Source organism: Maylandia zebra, linkage group LG2, assembly GCF_041146795.1.
Source record: "Maylandia zebra isolate NMK-2024a linkage group LG2, Mzebra_GT3a, whole genome shotgun sequence".
NCBI classification, from domain to species: Eukaryota; Metazoa; Chordata; class Actinopteri; order Cichliformes; family Cichlidae; genus Maylandia; species Maylandia zebra.
In genome coordinates this window covers 4735450-4757255 of record NC_135168.1, presented here as the reverse complement: position 1 = coordinate 4757255, position 21806 = coordinate 4735450, and the positions used below count along the sequence as shown (strand labels likewise).

General features: G+C 44.6%; 1 protein-coding gene and 1 long non-coding RNA gene across 2 annotated transcripts; both read right to left on the bottom strand.

Annotated features, from left to right (window-relative positions):
- Positions 1-2873: 2873 nt before the first annotated feature.
- LOC143420406 (protein NLRC3-like) lies at positions 2874-14451 on the bottom strand. The gene is made up of 5 exons (XM_076888527.1): positions 14385-14451; positions 14037-14223; positions 12108-13908; positions 4196-4369; positions 2874-3250 (listed from the first exon to the last, which is right to left on the bottom strand). Exons 1-5 carry the CDS (start codon positions 14385-14387, stop codon positions 3055-3057), a joined length of 2361 nt encoding a protein of 786 aa, XP_076744642.1. The 5' UTR covers positions 14388-14451; the 3' UTR covers positions 2874-3054.
- Positions 14452-15361: 910 nt separating this feature from the next.
- On the bottom strand, positions 15362-18416 carry LOC112433872 (uncharacterized). Its single transcript, XR_013100294.1, has 3 exons — positions 18334-18416; positions 15813-15942; positions 15362-15557 (listed from the first exon to the last, which is right to left on the bottom strand). It is a non-coding gene; the product is annotated as an uncharacterized LOC112433872 (long non-coding RNA).
- Positions 18417-21806: the final 3390 nt, after the last annotated feature.

Below are 21806 nucleotides of genomic sequence, written 5' to 3'. Positions count from 1 at the left end.
ATTTGGCTTTTCTTCTATTATTATGTTTAGTTTCTGCTTCACAGATATTCTCTGAGATGTTCTCTGAAATGTTTCCCACTGTTGGACAAACTTTCACAATTTCTTCATAAAGGAGATCTCCTGTGCAGTCCATCTGTGATAATATGTTAAACACTGAATTATGATTCATATCTGAATGTACTGACTGTTAATTATTGATGAGAACATAATCAGTAAAAATAAATATGTTTGAGTTTGGCTTTGATGAATCAGAATAAAAGTAATAAAATAATGATTTTAGAGACAGGCCTAACTCAGGCCAGCTGACAGCCTGTGTACAAACAGACTTCAGCCATATGAGAGTGAGTGTGAGTGAATGAGAGCACACACAGGACACTCTGATCTCTGAATGTGTGTGACGCAGTGAAAAAGAGGATTGTACTGGATATACTGTGACTGACAAACAGAGTTTAAAGAGAAAGGTGTTTGGATTAAAATGGATTATGCTAAAGTGAACGTGCTAATGAAATCTGAACTGACTGAAATGTGAAGTGAAGATTATTCATTATTTACTGAGTCAGACTCAGAGGATCAGGGATCAGAAGTTCTACAAAGAGTAGAACCAGACTTCCTGTATAGAGGTTTGTGGGCCTACTGATCCACAGTGTCAGCACAACTTTCACATCATATTCATCTCAGCACAACTAGAACATGTGACTGACCTCAGAGTCTCAAGTCCACATCCTGGACTCTCCAGGAAACCACACAGATGCTTCACTCCTGAATCCTGCAGGGTTTTGTTGTGACCCAGGTCCAGCTCTCTCAGATGGGAGGGGTTGGACTTCAGTGCTGCTGCCAGATAATTACAGCTGATCTCTGACAAACCACAGCCAAACAATCTGTATAAAAAATGAAAGATGTAAGTTTACTAGACAAAGTGTGAGCTTGAAATCATTCAGTGTTTCATCATCTGTTCAGAGCTGAAGAAGGTTCAGAATGTAGAAGTTTAGAAAATGAAAACTCCAAACAGCTGAAGCCAACAGGAAGCAGCTTCAAGCTTTTTGCTCACGGTGCACCATGTAAAACCAGTTAAAAACAATAAATAAATGTTTAAAAAAAAAAGGAAGCAGCTTCAAACAAACACAACAAGAGAAAAAACTGAATGTTTCACATTAAAGTCGTACATTTCTCATAAAAACAGGAAAAAGACTTGAAAAAGTCGTGTTTTTCCTTCCAGGAACAACAAGGCTTCACTTTTAAAGGTGAAGTGTGAAAGAAATGGACATATTTGAAGTCAACACCTTTTTCCAGTCACATTATTAAAGCAGACAAACTACAAGCTCATTTTCATTCCAACAAGTCATCTTCTGACCTGGACTAACAACACTGGTCTCTATGTGCAGCTGGCTGTGAGACCAGTGCTCAGGGAGCGTCTACAAAGTGCAACACTGAAAGAACATCACACACTCATTTGCTTCCAGCACTTTCACACAAACATCTACTGTCATCATTGTCACCAAACTCTGTGGATCCTTTATTGCAAATTCAAATGGGATCAAATGGTCAGACAAAAGAGGGTTTTGAGGAAATATGATGAAGTGTTGTGTATTAGCAGCAAGTTATTGAATCATTTTCCTCAGAAACCAAACAAAATGATTGACAAACATGTTTTTACAAACTCAGTGTTGGACTTGGATCAGCAGGATAAGCTGATGTTTAAAGGCATTTGAGTCTCGCTGTATGAGAGTCCAGTTATTACTCAATATTTATGGATGATGTTCTTTCAGTGTTGCACTTTGTAGACGCTCCCTGAGCCTCACAGCCAGCTGCACATGGACCAGCTGACATTACCCAGCATTAGAGGCGGCTGTAAAAAAATGGATTTTCCTATTTAAATGGTTTCAATTTGAATAAAGCGATGTTGATTCATTCAATCCTGAATCGATTTTTAATATAAATTTATTTTGCCAGAATCTCAGGTTAAAGCTCCCAAAAGTATTTCAACAAGCAGCAAACAGATAAAACAGTAAATGAGAGCAGCTAAACACACAAAGATGGAAACACAGAGCGTGGATCGTTCACTCGACGGCACGTACACGGACACGCCGTCGGGGCTGAAAGTGGACAGCTCACAGATCCTGAAGCTGCAGGTTTCATCTGTCTCCAACCAAAACTGACTGAACCAGCAGCAAAAGAAGATCCAAACTCTGCTTTACGTTTGATGAACATCGTCATGAATTCTCTCTGACTTTGACGTTTACTTCCTGCACAGCTCTCTCTCTCTCAGTGTACTTCAAGAACAGTTTACCTTCAAAAATCTGTTTCCTGCATTATTCACTGCTTATTACGCACCAGTCTGCTGTTGTGTTCACTGCTGTCGGCCTCTGAAAACAAAGCCTCATTTCTGCTGTTCAATACTGAAGAAATTTAAACCTTTTAAAATGATGACAGATTACAAACTCTCAGCTGTGTCTGTAATCAAACCTCTGTAACTTTGCTTCACTTCAGCAGCATCAGCTCATGTTCACATGTTGATTCATGGTTTGCTTCAGTTTTTGATTGACTGCAGAATATTTTGAAGGTTATCTGCTATAAAAAGCCAGAAGAGGAAAATCTGCTTCATGTGTTTCTGTTTGATCCTCAGTGACTTTGACACAAAGGCCTCTGCTGTGATGATCACACCTCTGATCAAGTCTCACAATGTCACAACTGATAAATGATCAGAGTTAGAATATTTCCCACTGTCTGCTGTGTGCCGTGACCTTTGACCTGCTAAAGACAGTCAGCAGTGGATTATTCATTGTTGTGTCTGATACTTAGAACTGTGAGGAAGAACACTACACAGTTAATCAGGGTCCCCTCTCTCTGAATCAGGAAAGGTGTGGACCGCGGGCCATACGTTGAGTATCACTGTTTGAAATGCAAACATTGTTCTGCTGCAGTCAATGGACTAAACCAGAGAAGAAGAAAACAGACTTTACCATGAAGATCCTCAGTGTGGATCAGTATAATATCAGCCTGATCTCTGCAGTTTAGTGTCAGCACAACTTTCACATCATATTCATCTCAGCACAACTAAAACATGCTGACTGACCCCAGAGTTTCAAGTCCACATCCTGGACTCTCCAGGAAACCACACAGATGCTTCACTCCTGGATCCTGCAGGCTGTTATTGTTACTCAGGTCCAGCTCTCTCAGATGGGAGGGGTTGGACTTCAGTGCTGCTGCCAGATTATTACAGCTGATCTCTGACAAACCACAGCCCCACAATCTGTATAAAGAATGAAAGATGTAAGTTTATTAGACAAAGTGCTTGAAATCATTCAGTGTTTCATCATCTGTTCAGAGCTGAAGAAGATTCAGAATGTAGAAGTTTAGAAAATGGAAACTCCAAACAGCTGAAGCCAACAGGAAGCAGCTTCAAACAAACACAACAAGAGAAAAAACTCTGATGTTTCACATTAAAGTCGTACATTTCTCATAAAAACAGCACAAAGACTTGAAAAAGTCGTGTTTTTCCTTCCAGGAACAACAAGGCTTCACTTTTAAAGGTGAAGTGTGAAAGAAATGGACATATTTGAAGTCCAACACCTTTTTCCAGTCACATTATTAAAGCAGAAAAACTACAAGCTCATTTTCATTCCAACAAGTCATCTTCTGACCCTTTATTATTATTGTTATTATTCAATATTTATGGAGGATGTTTTTAAATTGGGCTCAAATATGTGACAGACATTTCATCCCATGTCAGTTTGGCCTCATCCTGGGACGGATTATCCAGCACACACTCTGACCACAGGCCCAGGGGCCACGCAAAGCTGGGCTCCATCCAAGAGACAGGAAACAAACCAACACAATAATAAAAAGCACCATGTGATCTTCTTACATCTTCAAGACAAACATAGTAAAAACATGAGCATATTTGTTTCCTGATAAAATGATGTGACAGGTAGAACAGAGTAAAGTGGTGGTGTTACAGCCTTTCTCCCCTCTGCTGCCGAGGCTGTTAGTCTCTCCCAAACTCAGCTACAGGACTTCCAAATGAATGAAAGCAGCAGAAGTGGCTTTACAAATGAAACCACAGTGACAGACAGTAATTAAGAATCTCCTAAGCAATCCAAAGATAAGAAAAGTTCACCTGCCAATTCTATAAAGCTTGGTTGTTCATACAATAATATCATTTAATGATCAGCAGTGGGGATGTTTGGATCCTGACCTGAGAGTTTCCAGTGTACAATGTGGACTCTGCAGTGCAGCAGACAGAAGCTTCACTCCTGAATCCCGCAGGTCATTGTTACTCAGGTCCAGCTCTTTCAAACTAGAGGACTGGGAGTTGAGAACTGAGGACAGAGCACCACAGCTTCTCTCTGAGAGGTTACAGCCACTCAGTCTGGAAGAAAACAAACAAACAAATTAATTAAATCAGTCAAATGAAACATTTTTTTAACGCCAGCATGCAATACAATTATTGGTTAACTAAATAGCTCCATTAAAACACAACTCTTCTTCTATAGCAGCACTTACTCCTTGTAAGCTCCACCTGCTCCACCTTCTGAGTCAGTTGTTCACACCAAAGAAAACCACCATCATTTCATGCGGCTAACATACCGGCGCCAGCTGTGGTCTCAAGGCTGGAGCTGAACATAACAAATTTCACCCTGCTAACAGATGGTGTTTTGACTGTTCCTTCCCATCCTGAACCAAGAACCAAGATGGCGCCGCGTATGGATGCCCTGGTGCTTCAGTGCGTTACTTTTGTTTTGTTTTTGTGCATTTCTTCTGTGTCTGGGCACTCCTCTGGATACTCTTACACCAGAGAAGAGCTCCTTAACTACAGGACTACAACGCCTGTGGATTTATTTCCAATATTTGTCGCATCTGCGGCAGATTTACTGCAGACTCTGACCAGGAAAGTGAGACGCCGAAAGAGAGGAAAGCGAGCCGGCGTACTCGTGCGGTTGAGGAGACGCGGACTGAGAACTGCTCTTCCCGGGATCTTCCTTTCTAATGTACGCTCACTCGGGAATAAGATTGACGAACTGGCCCTGATGAGAAGCATGAACAGAGACTTTGCCTCCTCCTGTGTCTTATGTTTTACGGAGTCGTGGCTCAGTGAGAACATCCCAGACTGCGCGCTCAAGCTGGAGGGCTTTCATCTGCTGCGCGCGGACCGGCAGGCCGCTCTCTCTGGTAAGACCAAAGGTGGAGGGGTCTGCTTCTACATCAATAGTGGCTGGTGCACAGATGTGACAGTGATTGCTCAGCACTGCTCTTCCTCTCTGGAATATCTTTTTATTCACTGCAAACCGTTTTATTCTCCGCGGGAGTTTGCTTCATTCATCCTGGCCGCTGTTTACATCCCGCCAGACGCGGATGCGCAAGCAGCTCAGTGCGCTCTCGCAGAGCAGATTCTCCACACGGAGCGGACATACCCGGACTCTCTCATCATTGCTCTTGGGGACTTTAACAAAGCCAATCTGAGCCATGAGCTTCCGAAATATAAGCAGTATATTAAATGCCCGACCAGAGAGGAGAGGACATTAGACCACTGCTACAGCACGATCAGCGGGGCCTATCGCGCGGTGCCCCGCGCTTCACTCGGACTTTCTGACCACGTCATGATCCACCTAATCCCCGCGTACAGACAGAGGCTGAAGCTCTCCAAACCTGTCGTGAGGACTAAAAAACTGTGGAGCGACGAGGCTGTGGAGGAGCTTCGCACGTGTTTGGAGACCACAGACTGGGACACAATGAAGGCTGCTTCTAACAGCTTGGACGAGTTTACGGACACTGTCACCTCCTATATCCACTTCTGTGAGGACAGCATTGTGCCATCACGCACCAGGGTGAGTTATAACAATGACAAACCCTGGTTTACTCCTAAACTCAAAAAGCTGTGGCTGGAAAAGAGAAAGGCGTTCAGAAGCGGAGACAGGGACTGCTACAGAGAGGCCAAGTACAGGTTCACTAAAGAAGTGGACATTGCTAAACATCAGCACTCTGAGAAGATGCAGCAGCAGATCTCAGAGAATGACTCGGCCTCTGTGTGGAAAGGTTTTAGGAATATCACAAACTACAAGCCTAAAACCCCCCACTCCACTGACGACTTGCTCTTGGCCAACACCCTCAACGACTTCTACTGCCGTTTTGACGAGCCATCAAGCAGCCTTCACACCTCCAACGGCCCCAACAATAGAGGCACTTTGGACACTCATCCCCCCACCTCTCCCCCCTCCATAGAGCCATCACCACCTTCAAACTGTTCACCTACAACACCCCCCTCCTCACCCCACACAAAAGAGGATTTCACACCACCTCCTCCCACCACAACTCTTCATATTCATGAAGCAGATGTGAGGAAGCAGTTTAAGAGTCTGAATGCTCGGAAAGCTCCCGACCCAGACGGCGTGTCTCCTGCCACCCTCAGACACTGTGCAAACGAGCTGGCCCCAGTGTTTTCTGGCATTTTCAACTCCTCACTGCAGGCATGTCATGTGCCTGCCTGCTTCAAGTCCTCTACCATAATCCCTGTCCCCAAGAAACCTAGGATCACTGGACTAAATGACTACAGACCCGTGGCTCTGACATCTGTGGTCATGAAGTCATTTGAGCGCCCAGTTCTCTCCCATCTCAAGACCCTCACGGCCCCCCTCCTGGATCCCCTGCAGTTTGCATATAGAGCCAACAGGTCTGTAGACGACGCCATCAACATGGCCCTACACTTCATCCTGCAGCATCTGGACTCCCCAGGAACCTACGCCAGGATCCTGTTTGTGGACTTCAGCTCTGCCTTCAACACCATCCTTCCAGACCATCTCCGAGGCAAGCTTTCCCAGATGAATGTGCCTGATCCCATCTGCCGGTGGATCACTGACTTCCTGACGGACAGGAAGCAGCATGTGAGGCTGGGAAAGAATGTCTCGGACTCCCGGACCATCAGCACCGGCTCCCCTCAGGGCTGTGTTCTTTCTCCTCTGCTCTTCTCCCTGTACACCAACTGCTGCACCTCCACCCACCAGTCTGTCAAGCTAATCAAGTTTGCAGATGACACCACCGTTATTGGGCTCATCTCGGACGGGGACGAGTCTGCCTACAGGAGGGAGGTTGAACGTCTGGTGTCCTGGTGCAGCCACAACAACCTGGTGCTGAATGCCCAGAAGACAGTGGAGATTATTGTGGACTTCAGGAAGCACACAGCCCCACTCCCCCCCATCATCCTGACTGACACCCCCATCACCTCTGTGGACTCATTCCGCTTCCTGGGTACCACCATCACCCATGACCTGAAGTGGGAGCCCACCATCACCTCCGTCATCAAGAAAGCCCAGCAGAGGATGTACTTCCTGAGGCAGCTGAAGAAATTCAACCTGCCAACACGGACGATGATGCAGTTCTACACTGCAATCATCGAGTCCATCCTCACCTCCTCCATCACTGTGTGGTACGCTGGAGCCACTATCAGGGACAAACAGAGACTGCAGCGTGTTGTGCGCTCTGCTGAGAAGGTGACTGGCTGCAGACTCCCATCTCTGCAGGACCTGTACACCTCCAGGACATTGCGGCGTGCAGCTCGGATCTCAGCTGACCCTTCTCACCCTGGACACAGTCTGTTTGACCTGCTCCCCTCAGGCAGGAGGCTCCGGTCCATTCGCACCAGAACCTCTCGCCATAAGAACAGTTTCTTCCCCTCTGCTGTTGGACACATGAACAATAACCATATGACTGTTCCCGCCACTAACACATGACCCTACGCTGTGTCACTGCATCATTCCATGTTTGGCACTGATCACCACCTGCACTCATGTATATATCTTTCTACGCAGCACTTTTAATTCTTATTCTCATGTATATATCTCATGTATATCTCATGCACATATCTTTCTACGTAGCACTTTTAATTCTTATTCCTACTTTTATTTTTTCATGTCTATTTAAGTGCTATTTATGACACTATGTTTGCACTGAAGCACCGCAGCAATTTCCTAATGTTGTAAACCTGCTCAACATTTGGCAATAAACCCCTTTCTGATTCTGATTCTGATTCCTAAGCATGCTTATCCCCTCCCGGTGCAGACGGTGGGTCGAGGGGACCAGCGCAAATGCTGCAGGCCCGGATGCGCTGTCTACACCGGCTGTCTCTCACCTTTTACCCATCCCTGTTGCTTGTCATGTGTTTTTATGGCGTATTAAGAGTTTTCATGTGCTCTGCGCTAAGGTCATTTTTTTTGTCTGTTCTCAAACTGATCTCCCTGTTGGAGCTCAGTCTGGGAGGAGTTCTTTTTTCTCCTCATCTTTCCTGATGTTGTGCATTTTCCGCTGTTCGGTTCCGGGTCGCTGCTCTAGCGGCTGACCGGCCAGCTACCTAGCCTGACCCGTCTCCCCAATGTGATGTTTGTGTATTGTATGTACGGTTGGAAAGCTCAGTATCCTAATTGCCCCTTGAAAATAAATACAGTGTTCTGAATCTGAATCTGAAAAGATTACAGAAGACGACTCTGTTCAGTAAATATTACGCTCATGCTGTCACGAAATACCAAAGGTAGGTAAAACTCTGGTTGTTGCAGCCATCCAGTATGACATGCTTTGTACTGTCCTGCTGCAGTTTGTGACACCTGGTTGATGAGTTGTGAAGGATGATGAAACAAACACTTCACTCAATGTTTGTCTTCTAAACTGGATGTAATTTGGGCAGCCGATAGTTTTTCTTAATCTATCCCAGCTGCAAATAGGAACACAACAAATAAATAACTTTACCCACTTGGATCCTTATCATTCAAGATTGTGAAAAGATTCTCTACTCAGAGAATACTGGAGATTTTAGATGAGAGAGATGTAAGATGATGAAGGGGAAGCAGGGCTCTAGAGTGCGACCAATTTGGTCGCAAATGCGACCAAATTTTTCAGTGGTGCGACTAAAAATAAATATTTGGTCGCACAGGTGCGACCAACTGTTCCGGTAACAAAAAAAAAATCTCTGTAACTCTCCGTGTGGTCAACAACAGACACACATTATGCCCCTATCGTGGACTAAACCAATCAGAGATAGTCAGGGGCGGGACCTCTCTGATTGGCCGTGGTCCAGTTGAAAGTGCAGGTGGAAGAGAGAGGTGAGTAGCTTGAATAAAGCGATATCAATTCATTAACGGATTCCACACAAAGACCTAAACACGGAGCGGACCCAACACATCAGAATCAGCTTCGTCTTTCTCGTCTTTCTCACCCGACGGCCCGAACACGGACACGCTGTCGGAGCTTAGCGATTCTTCGGGTCCGCGCTGTGTTTACGTCTTTTTGCGCTGATTCTGAGCTGCAGGTTTTGCCTCTCTCCAACCAAAATTCACCGAGCCTGCAGCAAAAGAAGCAGCAAACTGCGCTTCACATTTGATCAATGTCGTCATGAATTCCCTCTGACTTTTGCTGTTTTGCTTCCACCACGATAAAAATCACACTTCCTGCACAGCTCGCTCTCTCTCTGTACTTCAGGAACAGTTTCCCGTCTCAAATCTGTTTTCTGCATTATTCATTCGCTTATTACCCACCAGTCTAGCGTTGTTTACAGCGCTTTTTCTTTTTTCACTTAAATGACCTCGGACAAGAAAGCCTAATTTCTGCTGTTCAATACTGAAGAAATTTAAATTTCTTAAAATTATGCAAAATTGCAGAATATTTTTAAGGTTATCTGCTATAAAAAGCCAGACCAGGAAAATCTCCTTCATGTTTTCCTGTGTTTTATTCTCAGTAACTTTCACACAAAGGCATCTGCTGTGATTTTCACAATTCTGATGAAGTCTCATGTGTATCAGTACTGATACATGATCAGAATTATAATATTTCTGACTGTCTGAGGCTAAATTGAATCAAATCAGGACTTTGAGAACCAGAATTGAATGGATTATAGAAATCAGTGATGATACTCAGCCCTAGTGAGCAGCCTAGGCCTGAGAGAATGGTAAATGGTAAATGGCCTGCATTTGTATAGCGCTTTTCTAGTCCCTAAGGACCCCAAAGCGCTTCACACTACATTCAGTCATTCACCCATTCACACACACATTCACACACTGGCGATGGCAAGCTACATTGTAGCCACAGCTGCCCTGGGGCGCACTGACAGAGGCGAGGCTGCCGGACACTGGCGCCACCGGGCCCTCTGACCACCACCAGTAGGCAAACATGGGGTTAGTATCTTGCCCAAGGATATTTGGCATGCAGCCAGGAGGCAGCCTGGGATCGAACCACCGACCTTCTGATTAGTGGCTGACCTGCTCTGCCACCTGAGCTACAGCCACCCCTAGAGAAGTGGATGTACTGTAGCTGTGGGTAATAAGAAAAGATGAAAAGAACTATTGATAACTTTTTTGTTAAGTTAAGGCCTGATCTGTCTGAAATTCATAGCCAGTGCTCTGACACGGTGCCATCAATATTTGAATGCTGAAAAAGCACAGTGTATCCAGAAAACACATTATATGCTGCAGTAAATGCACTGCCCAAGTGTCCCCTCTCCCCACGGCCTTTCAGCAGCAGACAGCAGCAAACAGGTCGTCAGAGGAGGCCAAGATGATGATTAAGTTTTTAACATTTTCTACAATATTGACAAAGCACTTTAAGCACAAGTTTGTTAGTTAATAATTTAGAAATTAATATTGTCTGTATGGACTTCCCCCCCCCCAAAGAAAGTGCACATGTAAAACTGCGGTGTTAAGCGATGCGGTTGAAAAATTTGAGTGCGCCTAACTTTTGTGCCGGTGCGCCTAAATTTTTAAAGTTAGGCGTACCGGTGCGCCCATGTCAAAAAGTTAGTCTAGAGCCCTGGGAAGAGTTTTCAGAACTCGAGGCCTTTTGTCTTCACTGTACAGGACAAAGAAGACAGGGAGGGAGGGAGAAGTGAGGAGAATAACACACAGGAAATGGTGTTGGGCAGACTCAAACCAGGCCCTGGAGTCACGACTCTAACCTTCAGTACATGGGTCACCTGCTCAGCCAGGTAAGCTACAGCAGTCAGCAGTGTGTGAGTTAATTTGAAGACAATGATGACTATAAGTCAGGTAAAAAAAAAATACTATCATCAACCAACAAGGGGAAAACAGTGAGCTTGAATGACCAAGCTTTGACCAAGGGTGGCTCACTCCTCTGTCTTCTTGCACAAGGAGTGAACCACCCTGCATGGCTATCAATGTGGTGCAACCAAGGCCATCATACAGTACAGGCCATCCAAGCTGATTTTAACTTTTCGTCCCAGACACCTTAGAAATCATCTAGATTAGGATATGTTGGCTGTTCTAGATCCAATCACAACAAACAGAGAGCTGCTGTGTGTCCAAGGTGAACAGGAAGAATATATACATGCATAAAGTCAATAAAGTCAGAAGGTTTGCTTTAGACTGTGCTGCAGTTTATCATCAAAGACAAACAGGCACCATGCTGCCAACAAATGGCATCAAGTCTGACTTGAGGTTTTTTTGTTCTTTTTTTTAAATCAAGATTAAATTTTATAGCAACCACAGCAGAGATGACCAGGGAAGGTGTGCTTGAGGGGATATAGCTAAAACAGCTGGTTTCAGACTGAAGAACTGAGGTGCTGCACCCAAGTCTGCAGGTTCAGGGAGGGACAAACATCTGCTGCAACCAGATTGGAGTGAGAGGAGAGAGCAGGCCAACAACAACAAAGAAACAACAAACACACTGTGGAAGACCGAAGCAGAGTTTAGTTTAAAGTGGAACTAAGGATGTTTCTCTGGCTGCCAGGATTCACTGAGTAATTCAAATGCTTTCTTTAATGCAGGACCCACCATGCATGTAAAAGCAAGTGTTTCACCAACATTTGTGACTAAAATAGACCTGCAGTAGAAATGTATCTAGGAGCATGCATGTGAAGATAAAGTATCACAACATCAGGCACATGCAGCCTAAGTGTTTAAACAAAGACTGATAACATAACAGCAGCAGTGATGATCAGAATTTATGGTGAATCCAGCGTCTCGAGTTCTGGAGGCATCAAAGAGGTCACAGTTGTATTGGAGAAATCCCAAAACTTTAGGATACAATTTCATACAGAGACAGAAAGCCTGGTGAAATAAATTACTGACACAGTTGGATGTTAAAAGTAAAGACATGAGTACAAATATACTCACAGAGCTTTGTTGGAGGCTTTGACCACTGGTAGCAGCCTCAGAAGAGCCTCCTCTGAAGCAGAGTATTTCTTCAGGTCAAACACATCCAGATCTTCTTCTGATGACAGTAAGATGAAGACCAGAGCTGACCACTGAGCAGGAGACAGCATATCTGTGGAGAGACTTCCTGATCTCAGGGACTGTTGGATCTCCTCCACTAGAGAACGATCATTCAGTTCATTCAGACAGTGGATCAGATTGATGCTTTTCTCTGCAGACAGATTCTCACTGAGCTTCTCCTTGATGTACTGGACTGTTTTCTTATTGGTCTGTGAGCTACTTCCTGTCTGTGTCAGCAGACCTCGTAGGAGAGTCTGATTGGTCTGCAGTGAAAGACCCAGGAGGAAGCGGAGGAACAAGTCCAGGTGTCCATTTGGACTCTCTAAGGCCTTGTTCACAGCACTCTGGTGGAGAGATTGAAATTTTAGTTTGTTAAATAGTTTAGACCATGTAGAGGTTGTTTGTTGTTCTTCCAGCAGATTGAGTCCAGAGTTCATGAAGGTCAGATGGACATGAAGAGCAGCCAGAAACTCCTGAACACTCAGATGGATGAAGCAGAACACCTTGTCCTGGTACAGTCCTCTCTCCTCTTTAAAGATCTGTGTGAACACTCCTGAGTACACTGAGGCTGCTCTGATATCGATGCCACACTCTGTCAGGTCTGATTCATAGAAGATCAGGTTTCCTTTCTGCAGCTGATCAAAAGCCAGTTTTCCCAGAGACTCCATCATCTTCCTGCTCTCTGGACTCCAGTGTGGATCTGTCTCAGCTCCTCCATCAAACTTGACCTTCTTCACTTTGGCCTGAACCACCAGGAAGTGGATGTACATCTCAGTCAGGGTCTTGGGCAGCTGTCCTCCCTCTCTGGTTTCCAGCACATCCTCCAGAACTGTAGCAGTGATCCAGCAGAAGACTGGGATGTGGCACATGATGTGGAGGCTTCGTGATGTCTTGATGTGGGAGATGATCCTGCTGGCCTGCTCCTCATCTCTGAATCTCTTCCTGAAGTACTCCTCCTTCTGTGGGTCAGTGAACCCTCTGACCTCTGTCACCATGCCAACACAGACAGGAGGGATCTGATTGGCTGCTGCAGGTCGTGTTGTTATCCAGAGGCGAGCAGAGGGAAGCAGTTTCCCCCTGATGAGGTTTATCAGCAGCACATCCACTGAGGTGGACTTTCTAGGGTCAGTTAGGATTGTAGTTTTGTGGAAGTCCAGAGGAAGTCGACACTCATCCAGACCATCAAAGATGAACACAACCTGGAAGTCTTCAAAGCTGCAGATTCCTGCTTCTTTGGTTTCAGTAAAGAAGCGATGAACAAGTCCCACCAAGCTGAACTTTTCCTCTTTCAGCACATTCAGCTCTCTGAAAGTGAATGGAAATATGAACTGGATGTCCTGGTTGGCTTTGTCTTCAGCCCAGTCCAGGCTGTATTTCTGTGTTAAGACTGTTTTCCCAATGCCAGCCACTCCCTTTGTCAGCACTGTTCTGATTGGTTCGTCTCTGCCAGGTGAGGCTTTAAAGATGTCTTCTTGTCTGATGGTTGTTTCTGGTCTGTCTGGTTTCCTGGATGCTGTTTCAATCTGTCTGACCTCATGTTCATCATTGACCTCTGCAGTCCCTCCCTCTGTGATGTAGAGCTCTGTGTAGATCTGATTCAGGAGGGTTGGGTTTCCTGCTTTAGCGATGCCCTCAAACACACACTGGAACTTCTTCTTCAGGGTGGATTTAAGGTTACGATGACAAACTGCAGCTTGAAGCTCTGAATGAGAAGAAAAATAAACACTCAATTCCAAAAAGAACTAATCTTTAAAACATGTTGCTCCATCTTCCATCTCTGGAAAATGTTCATTTATCCAGCAGCTTAAATCTTTAGATAAATCCTCTTACGTCTCTGCAGACGGTCAGCCAGCTCCTCCTGCTTCATTCTCCTCAGGAAGTCCACTGTGATCTTCACACATGCCTCTCTGCTGCTGCTCCTCTGACTCTCTAAGCATTCTGGGTAATCTGGACTCAGAACCTTCTGGATCTTCTTCAGCTCGTTCTTCACAAAAGTGATGATGTTGTCCTCCAGCAGCTGGAACAGAATATTTATGAATGAGCCAATCAGACTGAAATCATGGAGCCAAACATCAGATCCATGTTGGACACACTGACGATCCACTGGTCTACAAAGAGCAGCATGGAGATGACTGTGAACAGAACAGATGTAACAGTAGTTGTTGTACATGTACAGACCATAAATATGGAGTCCAGCTGTGTTTGATGCTGCTGGGCAGACTGACCACTGGGAACCTCTGAGCTCTGCTGCTCCACTCTGTGGAGGAACCATGAAGGATCAGATCAACACAGGATAAAGATCCAGGAGTTTCTGCTCAAATAACTTCATCTGAATCAAGTCTGTCAAGTTTTAAACTCTCAGATTGTGAACATATCAGTAATTTTCAGTCTGTTTTCATGGACGTCCTTTCAGTGGTGATGTCAGGGATGATTTTGAAGAAGCTCATCAAACTGAACCATCAGCAGATCACTGCTCCAAAACCAGAACATGATCCGAGTCTCCCTCCACCACCAGAACACCAGCTTTACTAACGTGGTAGATCAGTGTAGTACAGATCAATAACTGATGAGTCATTTGATCAAAATCACTGAGTGCTTCACGTCTGACCCTCTGATGCTTCTGTAGACATTTTGCATATTTAATGAATGTCTGACAGTTTTACATTCATTCTATGAACACAGTGGAAATGTTGTGTTATAGTCTCCATGTTGTTTCCAGCATCATAAATTCTTAAGTTCAGAAAATTAGATTCTTTCTTCACAGCTGAAAAACAACAACATTTATTCTCTATTGAAATCTGCATCGTCCACTCCAAAGGTCACAATCTGAAGGTAACATCTGGTTTTGTTCCCTGTGGTTAACTCTGAGCATCAGTATGGTGGGATTTATCCACTACATCCACACCACTGTGGTTCAGTGTTGTCCTGATGGAGTAACAGCAGCCAGTATGATCCAGGCTTTAGCTGCTGGGTCTCTGTGTGACCTCTCAGACTGTTTAACAGATCAGACACAAAGAGAATCAGAGCAGCTCTGTTCTTTAAAGACAAACATGAACCCACTCAGGTCACACTTTCCCCACAGATATGAGCATCACTGTCCTCAAACAGCAAATGACCAAGTCGAACATTTGGATCTTTTCTCTTTCATTGTTTTCTTTTTAATGAATCTTTGTAACAATCTGAGGATGTTTCAGGTCATATTTATCCAGGAAACACAAACATGTAAAGGAGTCATCACAGCTCTCTGACCTCGTTGCTCCAGGTTCACCACTGAAGTATGGATTTCCACCTTTGGACCGGTCACTCCTCACAGACGGACAGCTGGACCCTGCAGACTGTGACCTCTGACCTCTGCAGACACAAACATGATTGAAGCAGCTGTGATCACACAGACTGCAGATAATGCAGCTGTTTCCTGTCAGTAACATCCTCTTAGATTAGAGTTCAGCTTTTTACAGGAAAACTGGACAAAACTGATTTTTGTTACAAACTCATTTTCATTTCCTCTCAGCTCACAAACACAGTCAGACAATCAACCAGAGTCAACACTGATTATAATGTCAGTGCAGAATTATTTCTGTTACTCAGTGAGTTCAGCTCTCTGACCTCGTTGCTCCAGGTTCACCACTGAAGGCTGGATTATGACCTTTGGACCGGTCACTCCTCACAGACGGACAGCTGGACCCTGCAGACTCTGCTCTGTCCTCCTCTTCCTCCATCATCATCTTCAGTCAGTCTGAGAGGTAAACCACAAACACTCAGTGAGTTCACATTAACAGGAGGAACTGAGTTACAGTCGCTGACCTCTGACCTGTCACGTGACCATGAAACCAGGTCAATGTGTCTGTAGGTTCAGTCATCCAGGTCATGTGATCTAAGGAGCTTGGAGAGAAAAGAGACGTCTTTAAGTTTCTGGAAGACGTTTCATCAGAGAAGTTTCTTCAGCTCTAAAACCAAACGGTGGAGAGTCCCAGATATTTAAACCTGAGAGGGAAAGAAAGCATGTCGCTGACCCACCACTGATGTTATTTCAAGGAGGAAACTGAGAGCCTTTGCACCAGGAGCACAAACATCAGCTCCAGCAATGATCCACTGATGTGTTTTTATTCCATGTATGAATGTTGTTATTGACAGAGATGACGTTTGTGTGTCAGTGATGCAGTGACTGTTGTTGTTACCTGTACAGGCTGGTTAGACTCTATGAAACAGATCATACAGATCTCTGCATGTTAGAAGAGACTATTAAAGGTCATGAATGAGACAAAGGCAGGGAGGCGTCCTTTACAGCTAAACAGCAGAGTGAGAGAACAGCCAGCACCTCTACATTTATCACATTATACAGCACATGTATGATACTGACAGGGATGAGAAGAATTTAGTGATTCTGATCCCATCATTGATATTACTTATTGATTCTCAGTAGCTCTGCTCTGACAGTCACCACCATCACTGAGCAGCATATCAAAGACATTTGTGCACATTAACTGCATGTTGTGGCTCAAATGTTTGTGCATGTTGGAGGCATTTCCTCTTTGTTGTGATCAGTGTTGGTCATTACTCAAAACAGTCATTATTACACATATTACACAGAACACTTTAATTAAAAGTAATGGAGTACGTTACTTCATTACTCCTCATAACATTACTTTGATGTTACTGTGTGAAATGAACAAATGAGCATGTAACAACATAAAGCTGAGGTACAGCCCCACACACCAACACAGATCCTGATGAGGTCACGTGATGTTTCTCTGAGTGTTTATGAACACAAATCAAAGATGAAACAGCACAAAGACACTTCAAAGTGATTCTACTGTAGAAACATGAACAGGTAGAAACCTGCAGCCTGACTGCTCATCACTTTGTTACCTGTTCAAGTTCAGCAGCAGCAGCTCACTTTATCACGGTGCTGGTCTGGGGTCAGTGTTTACTCAGCTTTAACTAGTGATGTGACGTTCTGTATCGAGGCTTCGAAGCGTGTGTCGAGTAATGGAGGGGGCGTTTCCGCGAAGCGCGTATCGAGGCTTGCTTCATTTATGGGAGGAGCTGAAAATGATGACGTCCGAAGCCTCGCTGCCCGGCTGTACCACGTGACTGGTTCAGGAAGCGGTTCGAACTTTGCCGCGAGCTATGACACGATATAAACCCCTCAGACAAAATGTGGGCGTTTGATGGAGAGTTGCGGTTAGTGAGAGTTAGAGACAGTTTAGAAAAAAAAAATCGCCTACGACCTGCCACAGTGGAGAAACTGTTTCTTTTTAACAAAAACCAATGATGTGTCCCCTAAACACTAATCACTGTCCTTGCCTCAATGTTACAAAAGCACAACCACTGTCCACACCTCACCTCACAGTATATGATCATTTCCATTTTAGGCATTTCCAAATAATCATGTTCCATACTGCCAGTATAAATATACACAGTACACTGCATCACTACAATATACATGTTTTACACACTCCTTTTGTTGTTGACATTTACAGGCTGTGTGCAAAAAGGCCACACTCTTCAAATTCATGCCAACTAATATTTTTACGTCCAGTAGGTGTCCTGCTAGAGCAAATGAAGCTTCAAGAAGCTTCGCGTTGGGGTGAACCAATTGGATGAAAAGCTTCAGTGCTTCATGAGGCTTCATCTGCCCATCACTAGCTTTAACCTCACTCTGGGTTCTTGGCTAGCCTAGCTTTAGCTTAGTGTTAGCATGCTGTGTGCTAGCTTAGCGTCAGAGCTCTGCAGGTGTCTCGTGTGTAAATATTAATCACAGTGACAGTAAAGGAGGTAAAGGGCTGTGACGTCATCACGTACGCTGCGTCCTCTGTGGGCTCTGAGTGAACTCAAAGTACAAACTACAAGTACACAAACACGAACGTAGCTCAGAGTGGCGGACACACTCGGCCTCGTTGGTCCAGCTGTGAGTCCGTTACCGTGAACTATGGAGCGGCAGATTTGTGCTGAACTAAGCTGCACACAGCTGATGTTAGCCAGGAAACATTACACACTGACTTTAATGGAGAGACCGGAAATACAAACACACACAGTTTGTTGTGTGAAGAAATCAAACACGAGCTGAACAAACAGTAAAGTTCCTAAAGACAAACTGTTAAAGGAGGAAACAAAGCAAACTTACAGTTTCTTCACACACCAACAACAAGCTCCACTGCACGAAGTTCAGGAAGTGAAATTAAACTTTGAGCAGGAAGGAAACACCCAAAGAGACGTTTGAGGACAATCAGGAGCATTGGAACACTGTGCTGCGTTCAGTTGCACCTCGGAAACTCCAAACCTCTGGCAGGCTGTGATTTATTTCTGCTGGTTTTCCTGTTTGAAGCACAAACATCCGTCATCAATTTGTTGTTGTTCTTCCTGCAGCGTTTAAATATTTCAGCACTGAACTGATGTTTCTTCAAAGCTCATTTCAACCTGTTGAAGTCATGAATGAAAGTGCAGACTGAGAGTGGATCACATGATGTTTGAGGTGTGTCATGTGACATGTTCAGTATTGTCACACATGTCTAGATTGTCCCTGATATCATAACTGCTCAAACACTGATGATTATATTTGAAGAATTATTCCTGATGGCAGCAAAGTTTGAATGGAGCTCTCTGTCTGTGCTGATTTGTCGCCCTCTGGAGGTCAAAGCACAAACTGCATGATGTCACTGTAACCACCACAGTGACAGGAAGTGTTTTTATGACTGAAACACTGAAATGATGCTAACGGCTGTCGTTAGGCTCACTGACAGCAGTGCTGATGTGTTCATGTCAAACACTGGCTCAGGTCAGACTCCTTCATCCTTCTCCAGCGTGAGGCCGCCCTCAGACCCACAGGAGCTCTGACCTTTGACCTCCTGACCCTAACCATTTTAGTCTTGTTGCATCTTTAAATGCAAATCCTGTGAAATGGTCAGGGGCGGCTCTAGAGAAATTTTCTTAGGGTGGCAAAATCAAAGCCTTTTCCCCCCAAACACATATGCAGGTGGTTACATGTGGTTAAAATGATTCAAATGCAGTAAGTATGCACGTTTTTCATATAAATATAGTCTATAACTTAATTATTGTCTGTAGCCACATGATTACACACTTTAGTTACATGAAACATGTGAGTTTTGATGTTATGTACTGTACAGCCTGTATATTAAATACATATGTAGCCCAATAAGTATAAACTCCAGAAAGCTACACAACATGGGGCGCTTCATTTACAAACACAAGTCTAACTTAAGTTTCACTGTTTTTGTTAGAAAACAGTCACATTGTTGCAGCTTAAATGACACAAAATGTCAGAAATCTGCACTGTCATGAACAAACATGTAAACCTCATTTTTCATGATTTGTTGGATTCACCCTCTGAGGTCTGAAATACAACCGGACATTTGTGACTCCTTTGAGTTTACGTTTGTATTTCACCCTCAGTTTGTTTCATTTTATTTTTTCCTCCTCTTGCTTTGTTTGGTATCTTTTCAGCTCAACTGAATTTAGTTGTTTTTTCACTGACATACTGCATTAGTATTACTATTACTATTAATGTAACTATTACTGATCTGAAATCACACAAAGAACCTAAAATCCTAGCAGTATTTTTTACTGTAAAAAAACCACAGACGTGTTGGGTAAATGTTTATAACTTGAAATGCAAATATAAATTGTACATTTTGTAAACAGATACAACTATTTATCTAAAAATGCAGCCAATACACCTGCTGTTTTTTCATTTTCTACAACCATTTAAAATAGCACTCACCTTCCTTCATTTCCACAGTGTAACATCCACCCACCTGTGTAAAATCAGAAATTCCCATGGTGTTGTTCAAAATGTGCTCTGGCACAATCATAAGCATCGCTTGCTGCTGAAAACAAGAAAAAAGCCGTCCTGCTATGGGCTGAACCATTTGTTAATGTGGAGGGGGGGACACTATGGAATATATCCAGTTCTAGCATTTATATTCACTGCTGACTGTAACTACGCTCAAACTGTTAAACTTATTTTAATAAACAACACTGTCATATGCAAAACTGGGGTGGCACTTGGGGTGGCAAGGGATCATTTTAGGGTGGCACTTGCCACCCCATGCCACCCTTCTAGATCCGCCCCTGCTGATGAAGCCAACAGGTTCGCTTCATTTGCAAAAAGCAGATATGAGTTTCTGAGGCCACAGTCTTCTGTGGCTGAAGGGGAATCAGGGGAAGCCCTGGAGGAGTCCACCACCCACCAGAAACAGGTCTGAGCTCTCACTGCAGTTGTAAAGGGGCTACACAGCCCACATGAGGCTGAGGGATGCAGCCTTCTGTCAGACTGTCACTAACACAGAGAAACACCCGTGTACACTCATACTCATGGGCACATACACCAATCAACCTAACCCCACTAACTGCTCGTCTTTGGACTGTGGGAGCCAGAGAACCCAGAGAGGACCCAGACATGGGGAGAGCATGCAAACAGCTTAGATGTTGGATTTGAACCCAGAACCTTCTTGCTGTCAGGAAACAGTGCCAACCACTTTTCCACTGTGCTGCCTGTTTGACTCTGATACACCCATTTTTGAGCTCTTAAAAACAGCCCTCCACACAACAGAGACAAACCATAAAGGACTTTGTGGCTTGTAGCAACCGAAGAAAGTTTAAGGTGCAAAATAAAGAGGTTGAAAGGAAAGTAATAAAGGAAACATGTAATTATAACAGTAATGTTGGCTGTGTATCACGTGTGGCATGTCATTGTGGGGCTGGCCTCTGCTGGGATTGAGAATATGTGATGGCGGGGGCAGGGTTGGTTACTGGGGTTTATCCTGATCTCCTGTTTAGTGGAACTGTGCTCCTTTGAATCCACAGCACTAACCTGGCACACACACATAAAATGCATCATTGCTACAGAGCACAGCAGGACTCATTATGAGTGGTGGGGCAGGCTGGATGGTGTTGAGGAGTCGTATCGCAGTGACATTGGCTCCCCTGCTTCACTCTCTCCTGCCCCACTAATGCAACTCACTAATCCCTCTGTCCCCTTTAGGTGGGGCTCACGCTGACAAGATAAAATAAGCTGCACGACTGGTGGGTGGGGGCTGTGCTGTCAGCTCCCCTGGGTCTGCTCCTCTGTGATCCTCAGTGGGCCAGTATGCCTCTCCTGGTAGCTCCATGGGGGATGGTGTGGTGGGTTGGTGGGTGCCATGGCGACTATGTGCGGACTTCACATTTTTGTCTGCTGTGACAGCTCCTTGATCTGGGCGGGGCCAGTGGGGTGTGGGTAGGTCCTTTGTGGGGCTTTGGACGTTGCCTGAATATTGTCAGGCAGCTGGGTGCTGTGCCTCGACCCTTTCTTCCTTTGCATTTGTGGTTTGGTGCCATAAATGCACAACATAGAAGAGCCACCTCGACGGGACAACACTCAGCGGTTCATCTGTCTCTCTTCCACAGCATGTCTTTATCCTGTCTTCCTTCTCTCACCCCAACCAATCACAGCAGATGGCCCCGCCCCTCCCTGAGCCTGGTTCTGCCGGAGGTTTCTTCCTGTTAAAAGGGAGTTTTTTCTTCCCACTGTCGCCAAAGTGCTGCTCACAGGGGGTCATATGACTGTTGGGTTTTTCTCTGTATGTATTATTGTACGAG